General features: G+C 46.1%; 2 protein-coding genes across 3 annotated transcripts in view; one reads left to right on the plus strand and one right to left on the minus strand.

The window, feature by feature from the left end:
* LOC126944175 (integrin alpha-M) overlaps positions 1–1,069 on the minus strand; it is an 80,827-nt gene extending 79,758 nt beyond the window's left edge. The window contains exon 1 of one of the 2 annotated variants that reach the window (XM_050773444.1): positions 950–1,069. In XM_050773444.1, the coding sequence (XP_050629401.1) occupies positions 950–977 (28 nt within the window). In that variant the 5' untranslated portion in view covers positions 978–1,069. The remainder of the gene's footprint in view (positions 1–949) is intronic. The other variant, XM_050773445.1, reaches the window with a different exon arrangement.
* Positions 1–20,786, plus strand: part of VKORC1 (vitamin K epoxide reductase complex subunit 1) — a 502,856-nt gene that overhangs the window by 307,435 nt on the left and 174,635 nt on the right. The window lies entirely within an intron of this gene.

Genomic DNA, 20,786 nt, shown 5'->3' on the forward strand with positions numbered 1-20,786 from the left:
TTTGCAGGCCAAGAGGCTGATAGAATATGTTGCACAAGTACTCATACAACAAGACAGAAAATACTTGTCCACAAATTTGTCATTAGGGAAATTCCAAACGTAATGATTAAGTACAATTTGTTCGTAATACAGGTTTATGAATGGGACAAATAGAATTCTTTGGGGGTGGTGCTCCCTATGATCAAATCGATTGTCAGTGTTCATCTTCAACCTCTGGCTGGCAGGTTGTGCAAAAACAGGTGGTGGGCCATATCGGGCCCCCAGGCCACTGTTCGCTGACTCCTGACCTAAGAACCACCATCATGGGGTACGTCCAGTCCTGCTCTGAATTCCAGCCTCCCTTCTGAGCACCCAAATGGTCTCTTCCCCCAGTGTCACCACAATGATGATTTGCCCAACAGTGAAGTTTCTATGCATTCTCAATTAGATAATTTCCTTCCTATGCAGCTCTCAAGCATTTCCTTCCCTTTTGTGGAGAATTTCATTTTCCACAACATACAAGCATAAAAGGAAACAAACTCAAATCGTTTTGATTCATCAGTCATTCAACAAACATTTGCACCCGGGTCCTTGGAAAATGGAACCGGAGGCAAAGTGGAGATGGTGAGAGGGGATCCAGGAGGAAGTACTCAGGAAGGGGGTCTCACACTTGCTGTGCACCCTGGGCCATGTCACTTCTCCTCTCTGGGCCTCCGTCTCCTCATCTGTGAAGCAAGGACCAACCAAGCAGCCTTGCACAGTCCATGAATGTGGTCATTCATCCAGGCTTCCCTGGCTAGCCTGTCTGGGTCTAGCTGTTCTCCCTGCTTCTTCTTGAACCCTTTCTCCTTCCCCAATCCCCTTTGCCTCTCCCCAGACTGAATCCTACATACTCTGGGCCCTCTCTTTATGACAGACCCAAAAGTTCCCCTCCTCCTCACCCAGAGTCCCCCACCCCACCCCCATGCACCTGTTAACAGAAGGACTCTGAGAGCCATGGCTGGAAGGAGCCAGAACCTGGAAGGAGGTGAACCGGGGGTTGCAGGCGCCACTGAGGAACCCCAAGGAAGCTGCCAAAGCAAGGAAGGGCAGAAAAGGAGAAGTAGGAGGCAGAAGTCTATCAGAGATTCAAAGGAAGAGGGCGGAGGCTCAGTGACCACACAGCCCTGCCTGGTCTTCCTCCCAATCCTCCCAGCACTGCCCACAGCCTGCCCAGCCTTCCTCCCCAGCTTCCTGGCTCAAACCATCAAAGTCACTACCACTATCCAAAAGGTGCCATTTGTCACATACTCGTTTCTTGGGTTGGCCAAAGCATATGAACAAGCTGAACAGACTTAGCCTGCCTCCTGGAATTCATGTTCTAAACATTAATACGGGCCAGGCGCAGTGGCTCATGCCTGTTAATGCCAGCACTTTGGGAGGCCAAGGCAAGAGGATTGCTTGAGCCTGGGAGTTTGAAACCAGCCTGGGCAACACAGAGAGACCCTGTCTCTACAAAAAAATATTTTTAATTAGCTGGGCACAGTGGTGCGCACCTGTATCCTCTGCTACTCGAGAGGCTGAGGCGGGAGAATTACTTGAGCCTGAGGTCCAGGCTGCAGTGAGCTATGATCACACCACTGCACTCCAGCCTGGGCAACAGAGCGAGACCCCGTCTCTACCAAAAAAATACATTTAAAAAATTAGCCAGGCATGGTGGCACATGCCTGTAGTCCTAGCTACTCAGGAGGCTCAGGCAGGAGGATTGTTTGAGCCCAGGAGTTTGAGACTGCAGTGAGCCCCAATAATGCCACTGCACTCCAGCCCAGGTGGCACAGTGAGACCCTGTCTCAAAATAAATAAATAAATAAGCAAACATTAATACCGATCAAACAAGTGTAGGAGGTCAAACTCTGTGTCTTCCTGGAAACACACTTTGCAAAATGTCTCTCGTTCAGCCCATGGAAATGGGAGCGCCCTTCAGCCAGAGCAGTCCTCATTTGTAGCCATACAAGGACAACTCAAGTACAGGCACACCTTGTGCTTTTTAAGTATTATTTTGTGCTTTTTTCAGAGACAGAGTGTAGCTCTGCTGCCCAGGCTGGAGTGCAGTGGTATAATCACAGCTCACTGCAGCTTCAATTAACCTCCTGGGCTCAAGTGATCCTCCTACCTCAGCCTTCTGAGTAGCTGGAACTACAGGTACATGCCATGGCCAGCTAATTTTTTTTTTAAATTTTTTGTAGAGACAAGATCTTGCTATGTTGTTCAGGCTGTTCTCAACCTCCTGGACTCAAGTGATTCTCCTTCCTCAGCCTCTCAAAGTGCTGAGATTACAGGTGTGAGCCACTGCATCCAGCTTATTTTGTGTGTGTGTGTGTGTTTTGTTTTTGTTTTTTTTTAAAGGCCTCAAGCTCTTCACCCAAGAATTTTCACTACTAGTAATTTATCCTAAGAAATAGTTAAGAAGTATAGTCAAAAGTATATGTACAAGCTTGGCTGGGCTCGGTGGCTCATGCCTGTAATCCTAGCATTTTGGGAGGCCAAGGCGGGTGGATTACTTGAGGTCAGCAATTGAAACCAGCCTGCCCAACGTGGTGAAACCTCATCTCTACTAAAAGGACAAAAGAATTAGCCAGGCGTGGTGGCAGGCACGTACAATCCCACCTGGGAGGCTGAGGCAGGAGAATCGCTTGAACCCTGGAGGTAGAGGTTGCAGTAAGCAGAGATTGTGCCACTGCACTCCAGCCTAGGTGACAGAGCAAGACTCTATCTCCAAAAAAAAAAAAAAAAAGAAATATATATATATATATGCAAGCTTGTTCGTTGCGGCATTATTGTTAATAGTGAAAGGCTAAAAAAAAAAAGACCTGAATATTCAACAACAGAGGAATGGTTCAATGATACTTCACTCTGTCATCTATCCTTACCCTCCCCTGTGTCTGCCACTTTTAATTCTGTTTTCAAAGGCACAAGAAAATAGGTATCCTTCCACACACACACGGAACACAAACCTCACCTTTATGTGACCACCAATGTGAATCTCAAGCCAACGATTTTTTTCACTCTTTCTCAACACCTTTTTTTTTTTTTTGAGACAGTCTTCCTCTGTCACCCAGGCTGGAGTGCAGTGGTGTGATCTCGGCTCACTGCAACCTCTGCCTCCCGGGTTCAAGTGATTCTCCTGCCTCAGGCTCCCGAGTAGCTGGGATTACAGGCGTGTGCCACCACGCCCAGCTAATTTTTTGTATTTTCAGTAGAGACAGGGTTTCACCATTCAACACATTTTCTTTTGCCTCTAGTTCTACTTTCCTGATAACTAGATGGAAAAAAATGCTTGCTGGCTGGGGAAAAAAAAAAAAGCAATTAAAATTATGTACATTTGGTTTAAAATTATGTTTATAATTTTTATATCTAGCCAGGTATGATGACTCCTGCTTGTAATCTCAGCACCTTGGGAGGCCAAGGCAGGGGGATCATTTGAGCTCAGGAAGTCAAGACCAGCCTGGGCAACACAGCAAGACCCTGACTTTACAAAAAATATTTTAAAAATTAGCTGGGCGAGGCCGGGCGCGGTGGCTCAAGCCTGTAATCCCAGCACTTTGGGAGGCCGAGACGGGCGGGTCACGAGGTCAGGAGATTGAGACCATCCCGGCTAACACGATGAAACCCCGTCTCTACTAAAAATAAAAATAAAAAAACTAGCCAGGCGAGGTGGCGGGCACCTATAGTTCCAGCTACTCGGGAGGCTGAGGCAGGAGAATGGCTTAAACCCGGGAGGCGGAGCTTGTAGTGAGCTGAGATCCGGCCACTGTACTCCAGCCTGGGTGGCAGAGCGAGACTCCGTCTCAAAAAAAAATTAGCTGGGCGTAATGGTACAACCTGTGGTCCCAGCTACTCAAGAGGCTGAGGTGGGAGGATCGCTTGAGCCAAGGAGGTCAAGGCTGCAGTGAGCTATGATTGCACCACTGCACTCCAGCCTGGAAAACAGAACCAGACCGTGTCTCTAAATATATATAGGCAGGGCGTGGTGGCTCACGCCTGTAATACCAGCACTTTGGGAGGCCGAGGTGGGAGGATCACCGGAGGTCAGGAGTTCAAGACCAGCCTGCCCAACATGGTGAAACCCCATCTCTACTAAAAATACAAAAATTAGCCAGGTGTGGTGGCGGGCACCCGTAATCCTAGTTACTTGGGAGGCTGAGGCAGGAGAATCTCTTGAACCTGGGAGGCGGAGGTTGCAGTGAGCTGAGATTGCACCATTGCACTCCAGCCTGGGCAATACAGCTTGACTCAATTTCGAACAATAAAAAATTAAAATTAAATAAATAAGTACATACATACAAAAATAAATCATATATATATATATATATATGCAGGAAAACCAAATGTTAATAGTCGTTATCTCCAAGATGGAAGGATTACAGGTATGTTCCAGTATCTATTGCTGCAGAGTGAGTTACTCCAAAACTTAGTAGTTAAAAACAGCAGGGTATTATAATCTCTCGCATATCTGTGAATCGCCTGGCCTCAGCAGTTCTCAGCAGGGTCTCACATGATTGCAGTCGGATCATGACCAGGGCTGGAGTAATCCAAAGCTCAATTGGGCTGGGCTCCCAAAATGGGTCACTCCCACAGCTGGCAGTTGGCTGTGGGCTAGGAGCTCAGTTGGGACTATCACCTGGGCACCCCCATGTGCCCTCTCCATGTGGCTTGGGCTTCTCGCAGCGTGGTGGCTGGGTTTCAAGAGCAAGTGTTTCAACAGACAGGAAGCAGAAATTTCCAGACTACTAAGGTCTTGATCTGGAAACTGGCACCAAGTCATCTGTACCACATTCCATTGATCAGGCAGTCACAGAGCTCATCCACGTTCAAGCAAAGGGGACACAGATCCCACCTCCCAATGGGAGGAATCTGTGGTTGTATTCAATCTTCTATAAGATGACTTTAATTTTCTTTTCTGTATTATTTGTACTTAAAACATTTATACAGGCCAGGTGCAGTGGCTCATGCCTGTGATCCCAGTGCTTTAGGAGGCCAAGACAAGAGGATCACCTGAGCCCAGGAGTTTGAGGCTGCAGTGACCTATGACCTCAACACTGCACTCCAGCCTGGGCAACAGAGCAAGACCCTGTCTCAAAGAGAAAAACAAAAAAAGATCTTTATACAAAAAAAAAAAAAAAAAAGACTTTCATAATCATTAAAAAAACCAATAGATAATTTAAAACAACAGGTTACCTGTATTTGTTAGCAGGTAAAGAGGCCAAGGAAAGGAAGAACTAAGTCATGAGCCCAAGATGAAAAGACACCAACCAGGGTGCTGGGGGAGGAGTTTAGTGGATCAGCTGGGTTTGCTTTGGGAAAAGTTTTCACACTCTGGCCATGACGGGGGCTGCTCGAACTCAGACAGGGAGGCCCCTCCTTGCCCTGAACAGTGGCCAAGGGTCCACTCTCTGTAAAAATATAGGCAAGATCTCAGACTGGCTGTCCAACCTGCAGAGGCTTTCTCAATGAGCCACCACCGAGTGTGCACCTGACCTGGTGACTGTGGGTGGGGACATATCTATAGGCTGTTGGCTGTTCCCTCCCACCTCTCCCCCATCCCCACTCTTGATAAAATCTTAGCTTGGTTTCCGCTATAAGTGGACGCTGAGACAAGGCTTCACGCGTAAGTAATTTGTCTGGAAGGTGATCCCGGAAACACTGGCAGGAAAGTGAGGAAAAGGAGCGAATGCCAGGCATAATGGTTCATTGCCTGTAATCCCAGCACTTTGGGAGTCCACGGTGGGAGGCTTGAGCCCAGGAGTTCAAGACCAACCTAGGCAACATAGGAAGATTCCGTCTCTTAAAAAAATTTTTTTAATTAGCTAGTGTGATACTGTGCACCTGTAGACCCAGCTACTCAGGAAGCTGAAGCAGGAGGTTCACTTGCACCCAAGGGGTCGAGGTTGCAGTGAGCTACAATCATGCCACTATACACTGTACTCTAGCCTGGGCAACATAATAAGACCCCATCTCTTAAATTTTTTTAATTAATTAATTAATTAAACATTAATATGTATCAAACAGGTGTAGGAGATCAAACTATCTCCCTGAAAACACTCTTTGCAAAATGTCCCTTGGACATTTTGAGCCCAAGTGTTGGAGGCTGCAGTGAGCCATGATCATACTACTACACTCCAGTGAGATATTGTCTCAAAAAAAAAAAAAAAACAGAAAGAAAGAAAGAGCTTATAAAAGACATGTAATTAAACAAATTACTGGCCGGGCATGGTGGCTCACGTTTGTAATCCCAGCACTTTGGGAGACTGAGACAGGTGGATCACCTGAGGTCAGGAGTTCGAGACCAGCCTGGCCAACATGGCAAAACCTGTCTCTGCTAAAAATACAAAAATTAGCCGGGCGTGGTGGCACACCCCTGTAGCCCCAGTTACTCGGGAGGCTGAGGCAGGAGAACTGCTCGAACCCAGGAGGTGGAGGTTGCAGTGAGCTGAGATTGCACTACTGTACTCCAGCTCCATCAAAAAAATAAATAAATTACCACTGTAGATAACTGGCACTCAAGACACTGAGGAACTCCGGAAGCCGGTGAAGAACGTGCCTCAGAGCTACCTGCCTGCGGAGGAAGGAAACGAGATTCTTATCCACAACTCATATCAGTATGTGTTATTTCAGCTCTCTAGGGCTGTCTCAATTCTCTCTGATGCTGCCAGCTTGTCCTGCACCCAGGAGTCTGACTGCACATCCTGGCTCCTGAAAGCCACACGAGCAGGTCCTGGAACGCATGTACAGCTGCCTGCCAAGGGCTGGGGGCTGGGGGCTGGGGGCTGAGTAACAGTGCTGAGAGCTGAGATTGACCAAAATTAACCACAATTTACCATCCAGGTCTTCCTCAGGAAGTTGTGAGCTTTTGAATAGACTCCAGAAATCCAAAATAGTTACATTAGACAGTTTCTGCCAATTGCGGTCTAGGTGGGGAGATGAAATCCTGGTGCCTCCTATTCTGCCATCCTTATCTCTGAGAAGCGAGAGAGAGCCCTCAGGTGAGTAGTTGCAGGTGCTGCCAGCAGGAACCAAGCCAGCTCACATGAGAGTGTTAAATGCTGACAGGACACGGATGGAACAACTGCAGTGTCTGCTACAGATACTCAAATATTTTTTTATAGCACTTATCATTACATGAAATTATATTATCTATTTTAGTTGTCTATTTTTTTGAGGCAGGGGTCTCACTATGTTGGCCAGGCTGGTCTTGAACTCCTGTCCTTAAGCAGATCTCCTACCTTCACCTCCCAAAGCGTGAGGATTACAGGTGTGAGCCACCTTGCCCAGCCTTAGTTGTCTGTTATCTGACTCCCCAAAATAAGATCTGTGAGAGAAGAGATTCTTGTCTGTCTTGCTCATAAATCTATCCCCAGGGGACAGATAGTACCTGGTTCATAGTAGACAGTCAATACAAATTAATTGGATGAGAGAGAGAATTCTGGGAAGATGGCAGAGTAGGAGGCACCAGGATTCCATCTCCTCACCTAGACTGCAATTACAGTGACAGAATCTGTCCAAAGTAACTATTTTGGATTTCTGGAGTCTATTCAAGGCTCACAACTTCCTGAAGAAGACTCGAACGGTAAATTGTGGCTGCTCCCAGCACAGTAACTGTTACCCATCCCCCAGCCCCCAGCCCTTGGCAGGCAGCTGTGCATGCGTTCCAGGAGCAGCTTATATGGCTTGCAGGAGCCAGGATGTGCAATCAGATGCCATCCTCCAAATATCAGAGACGGGTGCCCTGATTGTTGATTGCTGCCTCTGATATCAGAAGTGCAGATACGGAGGCGCCAGCCATTGCTGGACCAGCCCCTCCCCATCATTGCAAGCCCTTCCTCCTCTGGCTGAAGCAACGTCCAGGGAACTTAAAGGGCCAGAGCCTTTTTCTCCCTTCATTTTTCTCTTTTTCCCCATTTGGTAGCCAAATATTTAAAGACTAGGACATTCAAAAGCAACTGAATTTACAGAGAAACTTAGAAAGTCACCACACAAGCCCAGGGAAAGGCACAGAAAAGACCTGAGAAGACCTCAAGTTTATACCTAGGCTGATTCCTGGCACAGAGACAGTTTACCACAACCAAGAAATACAATAATACCAGAAAATAACAGAAAACTCTCAGGAAGGGGGAGACTCTGATTTCCAGAGTTACCACATTCTTAGATTCAAGTGCCTAGTTTTCAACAACAACAAAATCGTAAGGCATACAGTTAAAAGAAAACTGTGTCCCATTCAAAGGAAAACAATAAACTGATAGGAACCACCCAGGAAAAATACCAGATAGTAGACCTACTCAACAAAGACTTTAAAATGACTGTACTAAAGATACCCAAAGAACTAAAGGAAGACATACAGAAAGTCAATAAAACAATGTGTGAACAAAATAGAAATTGCAATAAAGAGGTATCAAACCTAAAAGGAAGCCAAAAGACATTTCTGGAGCTAAAAAGTACAACTGAAATGAAAAACTCACTAAAGAGATTCAAAGGTAGATTTGAGTAGGCAGAAGAACAAATCAGCAAACTTGAAGATAAGACCATGGAAATTATTACATCTGAAGAACAAAAAGAGAAAAAGATTAGAAAAAAGTGAACAGAACCTAACGTGTGTCCGGAATTTATTCTTTCCGGTGGGTTCTTGGTCTCACTGACTTCAAGAATGAAACTGCGGACCTTCGTTGTGAGTGTTACAGCTCTTAAAGGTGGTGTGTCCGGAGTTTGTTCCTTCACATGTTCACATGTGTCCAGAGTTTCTTCCTTCTGATGAGTTTGTAGTCTTGCTGACTTCAGGAGTGAAGCCGCAGACCCTTGCAGTGAGTATTATAGCTCATAAAGGCAGTGTGGACCCAAAGAGTGAGCAGAAGCAAGATTTATTGTGAAGAGCAAAAGAACTAAGCTTCCACAGGGTGGAAGGGGACCTGAGCAGGTTGCTGCTGCTGGCTGGGGTGACCAGCTTTTATTCCCTTATCTGGCCCTGCCCACATCCTCCTGATTGATCCATTTTACAGAGCACTGATTGGTCCATTTTGCAGAGTGCTGATTGGTCCCTTTTACAGAGTGCTGATTGGTGCGTTTACAATTTTTTAGCTAGACACAGAGTGCTCATTGGTACATTTTTACAGAGTGCTGATTGGTGCATTTACAATCCTTTAGCTAGACACAGAGCGCCGATTGGTGCATTTACAATCTTCTAGCTAGACAGAAAAGTTCTCCAAGTCCCCACCTGACCCAGAAGTCCAACTGGCTTCACCTCTTAAAAGGACCTGTGGGACACCATTGGAGAGACCGGCATATGCACTATGAGTGTCTCAGAGGAGGAGAGAAAGGGGCAAAGAAGATTTTGAAATAATAATGGCCAAAAAACCCAAATTTGGTAAAGTCATGAAGGTAAACATCCAAGAAACTCAACGTACCCACAAGTAAGATGAATTCAAAGAGACCCTAACTGAGATACATTATAATCAAACTGTTGAAAGACAGAGAATCTTGAAAGAAGCAAGAGAGAGGCAACTTGTCACCTACTAGAGAGACTCTATAAGATTATCAGAAACTTTGAAGACTAGAAGACAGTAGGCTGATATATTCAAAGTGCTAAAAAAAAACTGTCAACCAAGAATCCTGTATCTGGCAAGATTGCCCTTCAAAAGTGAAGGAGAAATTAAGACATTACACATAAGCAAAAGCTAAGATAATCCATTACCACTAGACCTACTCTGCAAGAAATGGTAAAGGGAGTCCGGCAGATTTAAATGAAAGGACGCTAGACAGCGTCAAAGTCATTTGAAGTAAAAAGATTGCAATAAAGGTAAATATAAGGGCAATTATAAAAGCTACTACTATTGCAATAATGGTGTATAACTCCGCTTTTTTTAATACATGATTTAAGAGAAAAACACTTTTTAAAATTATTAGTTTATGTTTTTGGACACACATATATAAAGGAACACCTGTAATTTCAGCTACTGAGGAGGGTGAATTGGGAGGATCACTTGAGCCTAGGAGTTCAAGGCAGGAGTGAAGTATGATCACACCACTGCACTCCAGCCTGGGTGACAGAACAAAAACATGTCTCTAAAAAAAAAAAAAGAAAAGAAAGTAAATGAAAACAATTTCACTTACAAGAATATCAAAAAGGATAAAATACTTAGGAGTTAACCTCCACCAGAGTGTTAAAGTCTTATATAATTAAAACTACAAAAACATTTCTGAAAGACATTAAAGAAGGCATGAGTGAACATTATGCTAAGTGAAGCCATTTACCAACAGACAAATAGCCATATGATTCCATTTAATGAGGTACCTAGCGTAGTTATAGTCATGGAGACCAAAAGTAGAATGGTGTTTGCCAGGGGCTAGAAGGAGGAGAGAATGCAAAATTATGGTTTAATGGGTATCAAGTTTTAGTTTTGCAAAATAAAAACAGTTCTGGAGATAGATGATAGTGATTGTTACACAATAATATTAATGTACTTAATTCCACTAAATATACTTAAACTTAATTCCACTAACTACACACTTGCAAATACTTAAGACAAGACAGGGCATGGTGGCTTATGCCTGTAATCTCAGCATTTTGGGAGGCTGAAGCAGGAGGACCACTTGAGCCCTGGAGTTTGAGGTCATCATGAGCAACATAGTGAGACTCCATCTCTACAAAAACTTTTTTTTTTTTTTTTTTTTTTTTTTTTTTCGAGACGGAGTCTCTCTTTGTTGCCCAGACTGGAGTGCAGTGGCGCGATCTCGGCTCACTGCAAGCTCCGCCTCCCGGGTTCACGCCATTCTCCTGCCTCAGCCTCCCGAGTAGCTGGGACTACAGGCGCCCGCCACCTCGCCTGGCTAATTTTCTTGTATTTTTAGTAGAGACGGGGTTTCACCGTGTTAGCCAGGATGGTCTCGATCTCCTGACCTCGTGATCCGCCCGTCTCGGCCTCCCAAAGTGCTGGGATTACAGGCTTGAGCCACCGCGCCCGGCCAAAAACTTTAAAAATTAGCTAAGCATGGTGGTGCACACCTGTAGTCCCAGTTACTTGGGAGGCTAAGGCAGGAGAATTGCTTGAGCCTGGGAGGTTAAGGCTGCAGTGAGCCATGCTTGCACCACTGCACTTCAGCCTGAGTGACCGAACAAGACCTTGTCTCAATATAAAAGTGGTTGAGACCGGACACGGTGGCTCATGCCTGTAATCCCAGCCCTTTGGGAGGCCGAGGCAGGTGGATCATGAGGTCAAGAGATCAAGACCATCCTGGCCAACATGGTGACACTCCATCTCTACTAAAAATACAAAAATCAGCTGGGCGTGGTGGTGTGTGCCTGTAGTCCCAGCTACTCAGGAGGCTGAGGCAGGAGAATCACTTGAACCCAGGAAGTGGAGGTTGCAGTGAGCCAAGATCATGCCATTGCACTCCAGCCTGGAGACAGAGAGAAACTCGTCTAAAAAAAAAAAAAAAAAAAAAAAAAAAGGTTGAAATGGGTCAGACGCGCTGGCTCACACCTGTAATCCCAGCACTTCGGGAGGCTGAGGCAGGCCGATCATTTGAGGTCAGGAGTTCATGACCAGCCTGGCCAACATGGTGAAACCTCGTCTCTACTAAAAATACAAAAATTAGCTGGGCATGGTGGTGTGCACCTGTAATCCCAGTTACTTGGGAGGCTGAGGCAGGAGAATCACTTGAACCTGGGTGGCTGAAGTTGCAGTGAGCCATGCCACTGCACTCCAGCCTGGATGACACAGCAAGACTCTGTCTCAAAAACAGAAGAAAAAAAAATGGTTGAAATGGTAAATTGTATGTTATATATATATTGCTACAATAAAATTTGGAAAAAAATAGTAATTGAATGAAGGAATGAGGTGACATGGAATGAAAAAGATAAACTGGACCCATTCAGGTTTCCTCCTTTAAGAATCTGGACTAAAAACCAAGACTGAAAGGAAGACACCCAGTTAGCAGTGGGAACTGAGGCTGAAATCTTGGGATGCGGATTTACGGCTGGAGAGGATTTGTATAAACTAAAATTATAAGCAGGAGAAGCTAGTTATTAGTGAGAAAAGATCAGACTCAACTTGCAGAGATGAAGACACTCTGCGTGAGAGACAGTATAATCCCCAGAAGAGAGACGCACAAAGGTGACCTGCAGCTGCCTCTGATTCACATGAGTTTTCAATCTGGATTGTGGATTTCTGTATCAGTAAGGATAGGCTAGGTTATACTGCAGTAACAAGCAATACCAAAGTCTCAGTACCTAATACAAAAGTTCACTTCTCCTTTGTCCAAAATTCACTGCAGGTCTGAGAAATTTCTAGGCAGCTATCCTCCATGTGTTATCTCAGAATTCCAGTCTTTTTTTTTTTTTTTTTTTTTTTTAATTTTAGAGACGGAGTCTCACTTTGTTGCCCAGGCTGCTCTCAAAATGAGGCTCTAGTGATCCTCCTGCCTTGGCCTCCCAAAGTCTAGGATTACAAGTGTGAGCCTCTGTGCTGGCGTCCAATCTTCTGGAAGAACAATGACACAGAAAGCCATGCAATGAGGCTCTTAAATGTTTTTTTTTTTTTTTTTTTTTTTTTTTTTGAGAGAGAGTTTTCACTCTTGTTGCCCAGGCTGTAGTTCAACGGCACAATCTCACTTCACTGCAACCTCTGCCTCCCAGGTTCAAGAGATTCTCCTGCCTCTGCTTTCCAAGTAGCGGGGGTTACAGGCTCACTCCACCACACCCAGCTAGTTTTTTTGCATTTTTAGTAGAGATGGAGTTTCAACATATTGGCCAGGCTGGTCTTGAACTCCTGACCTCAAGTGATCCTCCCACCTCAGCCTCCCAAAGTGCTGGGATTACAAGCGTGAGCGACCGCACTCAGCCTCTTAAATGTCTCTACCTGACTGTGACACATACCATTCTGCTCACATTTAATCAGCCAAACAAGTCACCAGTCCACATCTAACTTTAGGGGGCAGAAAGTACAATCAGGAAGTGGTGAAGCCTATCATCAAATCCTAACAGCAAAATATCCCTAACTTGAAATGATTTTAAGTGAACCAGTGTTCCTAACATCAAATCAACCTAAATAGAACATAATGCAACTTGTAGGGTATTCAAGGGTAAAAGCAACACCATTTACCTAGTGCTTTAGAACTCACTGTAATAGATATGATCTCTTCTGATACCCACACTTAAGCCATGAGTTAGTTGGTATTATTAATGATAATTGGCCAGCTGGGCGTGGTGGCTGTCACCTGTAATCCTAGCACTTTGGGAGGCCGAGGCAGGTGGATCACCTAAGGCCAGGAGTTTAAGACCAGACTGACCAATATGGTGAAACCCTGTCTCTGCTAAACAATACAAAACATGGCCAGGCATGGTGGCGTGCACCTATAGTCCTAGCTACTCGGGTGGCTGAGACAGGAGAATTGCTTGAACCCAGGAGGTAGAGGTTGCAGTGAGCTGAGATCATGCCACTGCACTCCAGTCTGGGCAACAGAGCAAGATTTCGTCCAAAAAAAAAAAAAGATAATTGACCAGGTGCAGTGACTCACGCCTGTAATCCCAGCATTTTGGGAGTCTGAAGTGGGTGGATCACTTGAGGCCAGGAGTTTGAGACCAGCCTGGTCAACATGGTGAAATGCCATCTCTACAAAAAATACAAAAATTAGCTGGGCTTCATGGTGCATGCCTATAATCCCAGCTACTCGGGAGGCTGAGGCATGAGAATTGCTTCTACCCGGGAGGCAGAGGTTTCGGTGAACTGAGATTATGCCACTGCACTCCAGCCTGGGCAACAGAGCAACACTCCATCTCAAAAAAAAAAAAAAAAAAAAAGAGAGAGAGAGAGATGTCATCTTCATGAATAACTGGATAACAAGACCACAGATGTCAGTACAGATGTCGGTACTCCATTTAATTACTCAAATTCATTATAATCTCACCCAGTAGAATTTTTCTAGAATTTGATGTGCTGATTCAAAAATTGACTGGACTAGAAAACACACAGCAACAGCCTATAAAGCAAAGGGACATACCTTATGATGTCATGTTATTCCATAACCAGTGCCCTATCAAAGCAATATTCTAAAGCCACAGTAGGTAAAAGTACAGCATTGTATACTTATAAGTATATAAGACCCTCAGAAAGAATACAAAATACATACATAGAAATCTGGTGTTCCCGAGGTCAGGAGATCGAGACCATCCTGGCTAATGCGGTGAAACCCCATCTCTACTAAAAAATACAAAAAAACTAGCCGGGTGAGGTGGCGGGCGCCTGTAGTCCCAGCTACTCGGGAAGCTGAGGCAGGAGAATGGCATGAACCCGGGAGGCGGAGCTTGCAGTGAGCTGAGATCTGGCCACTGCACTCCAGCCTGGGCGACAGAGCGAGACTCCGCCTCAAAAGAAAAGAAAAAAAAAAAAAAAAAACAAGAAATCTGGTGTTCCCATCAGAAACAATACATTTCTCCTACTGAAAAAGCAAACAAGCCTTTCTTTGATTCCACTCCCCTCATCAACCACCACCCATTTTTTACTTCCCTTTTGCAAAACTTCTCCAAAATAGTTGTCTGTGTTGGCTGCACCCTATTCTACTACTCATATCCTCCCTTAACCCCATTTCAACCAAGCCTGGGCCCCAGCCCGGCACCTACTCCACCTAAGCTATTTTTATCAAGGTCACCAAAGCTGCCTGTGTGCCTCCAGTGATCAGTTCTGTCTTCATGTTGAGTGACTCAGCAGCAGCTTCTGACACTCAGCCCTCGCTTCCTGTAACCGATTTCTACATCTGTCCTCTGACCCCACACGCTCCTGGTTCCCGCCTACTGCCCTGGACCCTCCTTCCCAGTTTCTCTTGCTGATTCTCCTCTTCTCCCAACCTCTTCAGAAGGATCTCAGAGCTCAGTCCTTTGACTGCCTTTTTTTCCCAACTCCTGGGTTCAAACGATCCTACCACCTCAGCCTCCTAAACAGCTGGTACCACAGGCACACACTACCATGTCCAGCTAATAAAGTTTTCAATCTTTTTGTAGAGATGGGGTCTCACCAAGCTGCCCAGCCTGATCTCAAACTCCTAGCCTCAAGCTGTCCTCCCACCTCAGCTTCTCAAAGTGCTGGGATTACAGGCATGAGCCACCGCGCCCAGCCAAAGTCAATTTTCAGTACAGCAGCCAGAGGCAAGACATATCATGCCACTCCTCTGCTCAAAGCCTTGCGAAGGCTTCCATGTTACTGATAGTAAAAGCCAGTCCTTTCTACAACCTACAAGGACCTGCATGACCTGTCATCCCAGCCCCAACCCTTAACTCTCTGAGCTTATCTCATTTTCTGAGACGGCAGTCACCCTGGCCTCCTTGTCGTTCCTGAAACCTGCCAGGCATGCCGCCACCTGAAGGCCATGGCACTGGCTGTTCCCTCTGATGGGATCACTCTTCCCTCAGGGACCTGCAGGCTCACTGCCCCAGCTCCTTCAAACAAGTGGGTTTTGCATCACATGACTCTGTATACTCAACTTCGCAAACCTTCTTTGCCACGTTCCTCAACATTTTCCAGCTTTGCTCTCAAGGGAATGAAGGTATCAGGTCTTCATCTTCCCCTTTCCTGCACAGCACCCAAGGTCACAGTTTCTTTCTTCCCAACAAAATCTCCCGGTCCCACCTCTCCAAATTGCTTTCCTTGTCTACACAGACAACTTATCTCTGTCTGAGCTCCTCCAATTTGCTTCGCTCATCACAACTCAAAGAAACTTACTACAGGATGCGCCCTCCTGAGAAAGTTGTGGGAACAACAAGAACAAAATATTGTTTTTCCATGCCACTGGACTGTCAAGAAAAGTTCCTGTGATCCTGTCAGGCCTCTGAGCCCAAGCTAAGCTATCATATCCCCTGTGACCTGCCCATATACATCCAGATGACCTGAAGCAACTGAAGATCCACAAAAGAAGTGAAAATAGCCTTAACTGATGACGTTCCACCATTGTGATTTGTTTCTGCCCCACCCTAACTGATCAATGTACTTTGTAATCTCCTCCACTCTTAAGAAGGTTCTTTGTAATTCTTCCCACCCTTGAGAATGTATTTTGTGAGATCCACCCCCTGCCCACAAAACATTGTTCCTAACTCCACCGCCTGTCCCAAAACCTGTAAGAACTAATGATAATCCACCACCCTTTGCTGACTCTCTTTTCGGACTCAGCCCGTTTGCACCCAGGTGAAATAAACAGCCTTGTTGCTCACACAAAGCCTGTTTGGTGGTCTCTTCACATGGACACGTGAGATAATCCCAGCTACCCAGGAGGCTGAGCGGGGAGAATCACTTGAGCCCAGGAGACTGAGGCTGCAGTGAGCTATGATTGCACCACTGCACGCCAGCATGGGCAACCCCCAGGGAGATACTGTCTTAAAAAAAAAAAAAAGGAAGAAAAGTTCCACCTGAATGTCATCCTCAGCCGTCTGGTTAAGCCTTTGGGTCTGGAGTCAGACTAAGGGCACTAAAATCCTAGGTCTATGCCGGGCACAGTGGCTCACACCTGTAATCCCAGCACTTTGGGAGGCCAAGGCAGGTGGATCACCTGAAGTCAGAAGTTTGAAACCAGCCTGGACAATATAGCGAAACCCTGTCTCTACTAAAAATACAAAAATTAGCTGGGCATCGTGGACATGCCTGTAATCCCAGCTACTCAGGAGGCTGAGGCAAGAGAATCACTTGAACCCAGGAGGCGGAGATTGCAATGAGCCAAGATCATGCCACTGTCCTCCAGCCTGGGCAACAGAGCAAGGTCTCGTCTCAAAAAATAAATAAATAAATAAATAAAAAATAAAAATATCCTAAGTCTGTAAGTATGCCCTCGAACAACTTACTCTCTGAACCTCATTGTCCTCATCTGGAAAATGGGGCAATAATTGTACTAACATCTTGGGGTGATTGTGATAGTTAAATGAGATAATAGTAGATGTCAAAGTGCATGTAGTCAACATTCTCTGGAATCATTCTACCAGCCGCGCTGGGTTGATGGATGGCCTGGCTAGCGCACCCTCGATGACACACAGAGGTTGGTGGCTGAAAGCTGCCTGTGGCTCAGTGGGAAGCATTCTGGATGCTTCCCCTGCCACCTCAGTTGCACACGCAGTGGGCCAAATGTCTGGCAGGCCAAGGAAATTGTTCTGCCACAGGCTTTTTGAGTACCAGGTGTTTCCACCGAGGTCAAACAAAGAGCACGGTTGGCCAGAGGTGACTTGCAGGGCAGGGACAGCCATTTCACCTTCTCTAAAATAGTTGCTCTTGCCTCCAAACTTTGAAAGCAGAAGTTGCTCTGGGCCTGACCCGAGCAGGGCAGGAAACAAAACCGCTAATTCCTGGATTAGGCTACTTGGTACTCAGTAAATCTCATGTTCTACTTGTTCTGTTGTTTTTCCCCAAAAGGCCCTAACTGATGTGTGACTTAACAGAGTTTTTGTAAGGGTTAAATTAAATAATGCATGTGAAAAGCTTAGCACAGTGCCAGGCATGTAAGATGTGCCCCCCTCCCCACAAAGATGATTATTCGTATTGGTGGAGAATAAGGTTCAACTGCTGTAATAAGACCCAAAATCACAGAGGCTTAGCCTAGACTGTCTTGTGACAGCCCCAGCATCAGCATTTGAAGGTTACAGAGGCTCCATGGTGTTGGAGATCCAGGCTCCCTCCAGCAGATTGCTCTGTCATCCTGACGGTTTTGTCCTCATCTGCCTGGTCAAAGACAGCCCACCGCCAAGTCTACCCTCGGGCTGACAGGAAGGATAAAAAGAAGTGGTGCCTGGCAGGGAGTGGTGGCTCACACCTGTAATCCCAGCACTTTGGGAGGCCAAGGCAGGCGGATTACCTGAGGTCAGGAGTTCAAGACCAGCCTGACCAACATGGTGAAACCCTGTCTCTACTAAAAATACAAAAATTTGCTGGGTGTGGTGGCACATGCCTGCAATCCCAGCTAGTTGGGAGGCTGAGGCAGGAGAATCACTTGAACCCAGGAGGCAGAGGTTGCAGTGAGCCGAGATCAAGCCACTGTACTCAAAAAAAGAAAAAGAAAGAAAGAATTGAGGCCAGGCACGGTGGCTTACATCTGTAATCCCAGCACTTTAGAAGGCCGAGGCAGGCAGATCACTTGAGCCCAGGAGTTCAAGACCAGCCCAGCAACATGGCAAAACCTTGTCTGTATAAAAATTACAAAAAAAAAATTAGCTGGGCATGATGGTGTGAGCCTGTGGTCCCTGCTACTTGGGAGGCTGAGGTGGGAGGATCACCTGAGCCTGGGAGGTCAAGGCTGCAGTGAACCATGATTGCACCACTTCACTCCAGCCTGGATGACAGAGCAAGAATCTGTATCAGAAAAAAAAAAAAAAAAAAAAGCAGGGCACAGTGGCTCACATCTGTAATCCCAGCATTTTGGGAGGCCAAGGTGGGTGGATCACATGAGGTCAGGAGTTCGAGACCAGCCTGGCCAACATGGTGAAACCCCGCCTCTACTAAAAATACAAAAATTAGCCAGCCATTGTGGAGGGCACTTGTAGTCCCAGCTACTCAGGAGGCTGAGACAGGAGAATCACTTGAACCAGGGAGGCAGAGGTTGCAGTGAGCCAAGAGCATGCCACTGCACTCCAGCCTGGGTGACAGAGTGAGACTCTGTCTCATAACAAAGAAAAAAAATGGTGGGAAGGCCCCTTTCCTTTAAAGGTGAGACCAAATGTTACACACATCATTTCCTCTCACATCTCACAGGAATTAGTCACATGGCCACACACAACTGCAATGGCAACTGGGAAATGTAGTGTTATCCTAAGTATCTATGTGCTAATTAATTGGGTTGCATTACTAAAGGAAGAAGAGAAAAGCACATGGGGGCAACCAGCTCTCTCTGCCACAATATCATTATCATTACTCTAAACATGCTCTGGATGAAACATCTTGTACAATTTGACAAAGTAACCATGGCCCTTAGGCATCCTTGACCTGATAGAAGTATCATTACCGTCACACTCAGCTCAGGGTCTCTCTATTCAGAGTTTTACAGGCCTCGGGATTTGGGGAGAGGCTGCAGATTCAACAAGAGCTTTCCTCCAGAAAAGTTTTATGTGCCTTAAATAAGGTGGCAAAATTGAGGGAGACAGGAGCTTCCTGGTTCCACAGGAAGGAACACAGAGGTTGGAGAAAGGGCGAAGACAAAGCCCTGAGGGGAGGCAGGCATCCCTCACTCCAAGTGGCCCTCAGCAGAGGAGAGAGCCATGGTAAAGCTAAGTAGCACCCCCAGGAACACCTCAGCTGTACTTCAGCTGCTGGGGACCACAAGCAAAAGATGTACCCAGCTTGGAGTCTAGGGAGAGTCGGGGCATTTCCAACCACAAATGGGCACCAGGCATGTGGAACCCCTGCCATCCCTCCAATTATTTCCTCTCAATCTCTCACAGTGGGGGAGCCACAACCAGAGGAAAGAGGAGAAGGAGGAGAAGTAAAAGGGTGGATCGCACCCCCGGCCCCTCAAAGTCCCCAGAGCTAGCATTAAACTGTATATGGTGTGATGACTTGGAGATTATGCCCATCTTTCCACTAGACTCTTCATTCAACAGGTAATAGCTATGTGCCAGGTGCTGCTCCAGGCTTGGGGAAATGGATGTGAACAAGAGAGGAAACCTCCCTACCTTTAAGGAGCTGCCTCAAGAGCAGTAACTACGTCCTGCTCATGGCTTTATCCCAGGACCCAACACCTTCTCTGGCTGGGGCTCGCTGAATGTTGCTTAGATGAACCACATCACAATTGATTTTGCGTTGGACACTTGTGGTTATCTCCAGCTTCCCCCTTCCCAGCGACTCTCAATTTCCACTTGGAGGACTACGTGTTGGGGGAAGAACTGGCTTTGCCCCCAGGTCTGAGGGTGGAGCATGTGAACTACACTAAGACAATGCGAGTATTCTATCGCCCTGACATAAGTGGTTGGTTCAAGTGTGGGCATGCAACTAATCAAAGTGGATCTCAGGACAAATATTCTTTTTCTCTTCCCAGTGTGATGTAAAACCTGGAACCACTGCAGTTATTTTTACTACTGTGGTGCTGGGATTACAGATGTGAGCCACTGCACCCGGCCAAAAATTTTTTTAAATTTTTTTTTTTTTTTTTTTTTTTTTTTTTTTTTTTTTTTTTTTGAGACGGAGTCTCGCTCTGCCGCCCAGGCTGGAGTGCAGTGGCCGGATCTCAGCTCACTGCAAGCTCCGCCTCCCAGGTTCACGCCATTCTCCTGCCTCTGCCTCCCAAGTAGCTGGGACTACAGGCGCCCGCCACCTCGCCCGGCTAGTTTTTTGTATTTTTTAGTAGAGACGGGGTTTCACTGTGTTAGCCAGGATGGTCTCGATCTCCTGACCTCGTGATCCGCCCGTCTCGGCCTCCCAAAGTGCTGGGATTACAGGCTTGAGCCACCGCGCCCGGCCAAATTTTTTAAAATTTAAGAAAAGAAATCATGGGAGATAAGAAATGATTACTGTTGTTTTGAACTTCTAAGCTTAGGGTCATTTGTCACGCAGTTTCAGATAAGTATTGGGTTGGTGCAAATGTAATTAAAGTAATGGCCAAAACTACAGATGTTTGCATCAAACTAATAGTACAATTTACTACTGGGCATGTCTGGAATACCATCCTTCTGCTTCTTTTTGTTTTCCTTAGAAACTCCTACTTGCTCTCCAAGGGCCAACTCAAGTTGTCACCTCTTCTGAGAAGCATGCCCTAATTTTCCTGCTTAGCCCCAAGCTCTGTTACACATAGCTCTACTAGCAGTCCTCACACTGTGATCT

The sequence above is a fragment of the Macaca thibetana genome, chromosome 20, assembly GCF_024542745.1.
Source record: "Macaca thibetana thibetana isolate TM-01 chromosome 20, ASM2454274v1, whole genome shotgun sequence".
NCBI lineage: Eukaryota > Metazoa > Chordata > Mammalia > Primates > Cercopithecidae > Macaca > Macaca thibetana.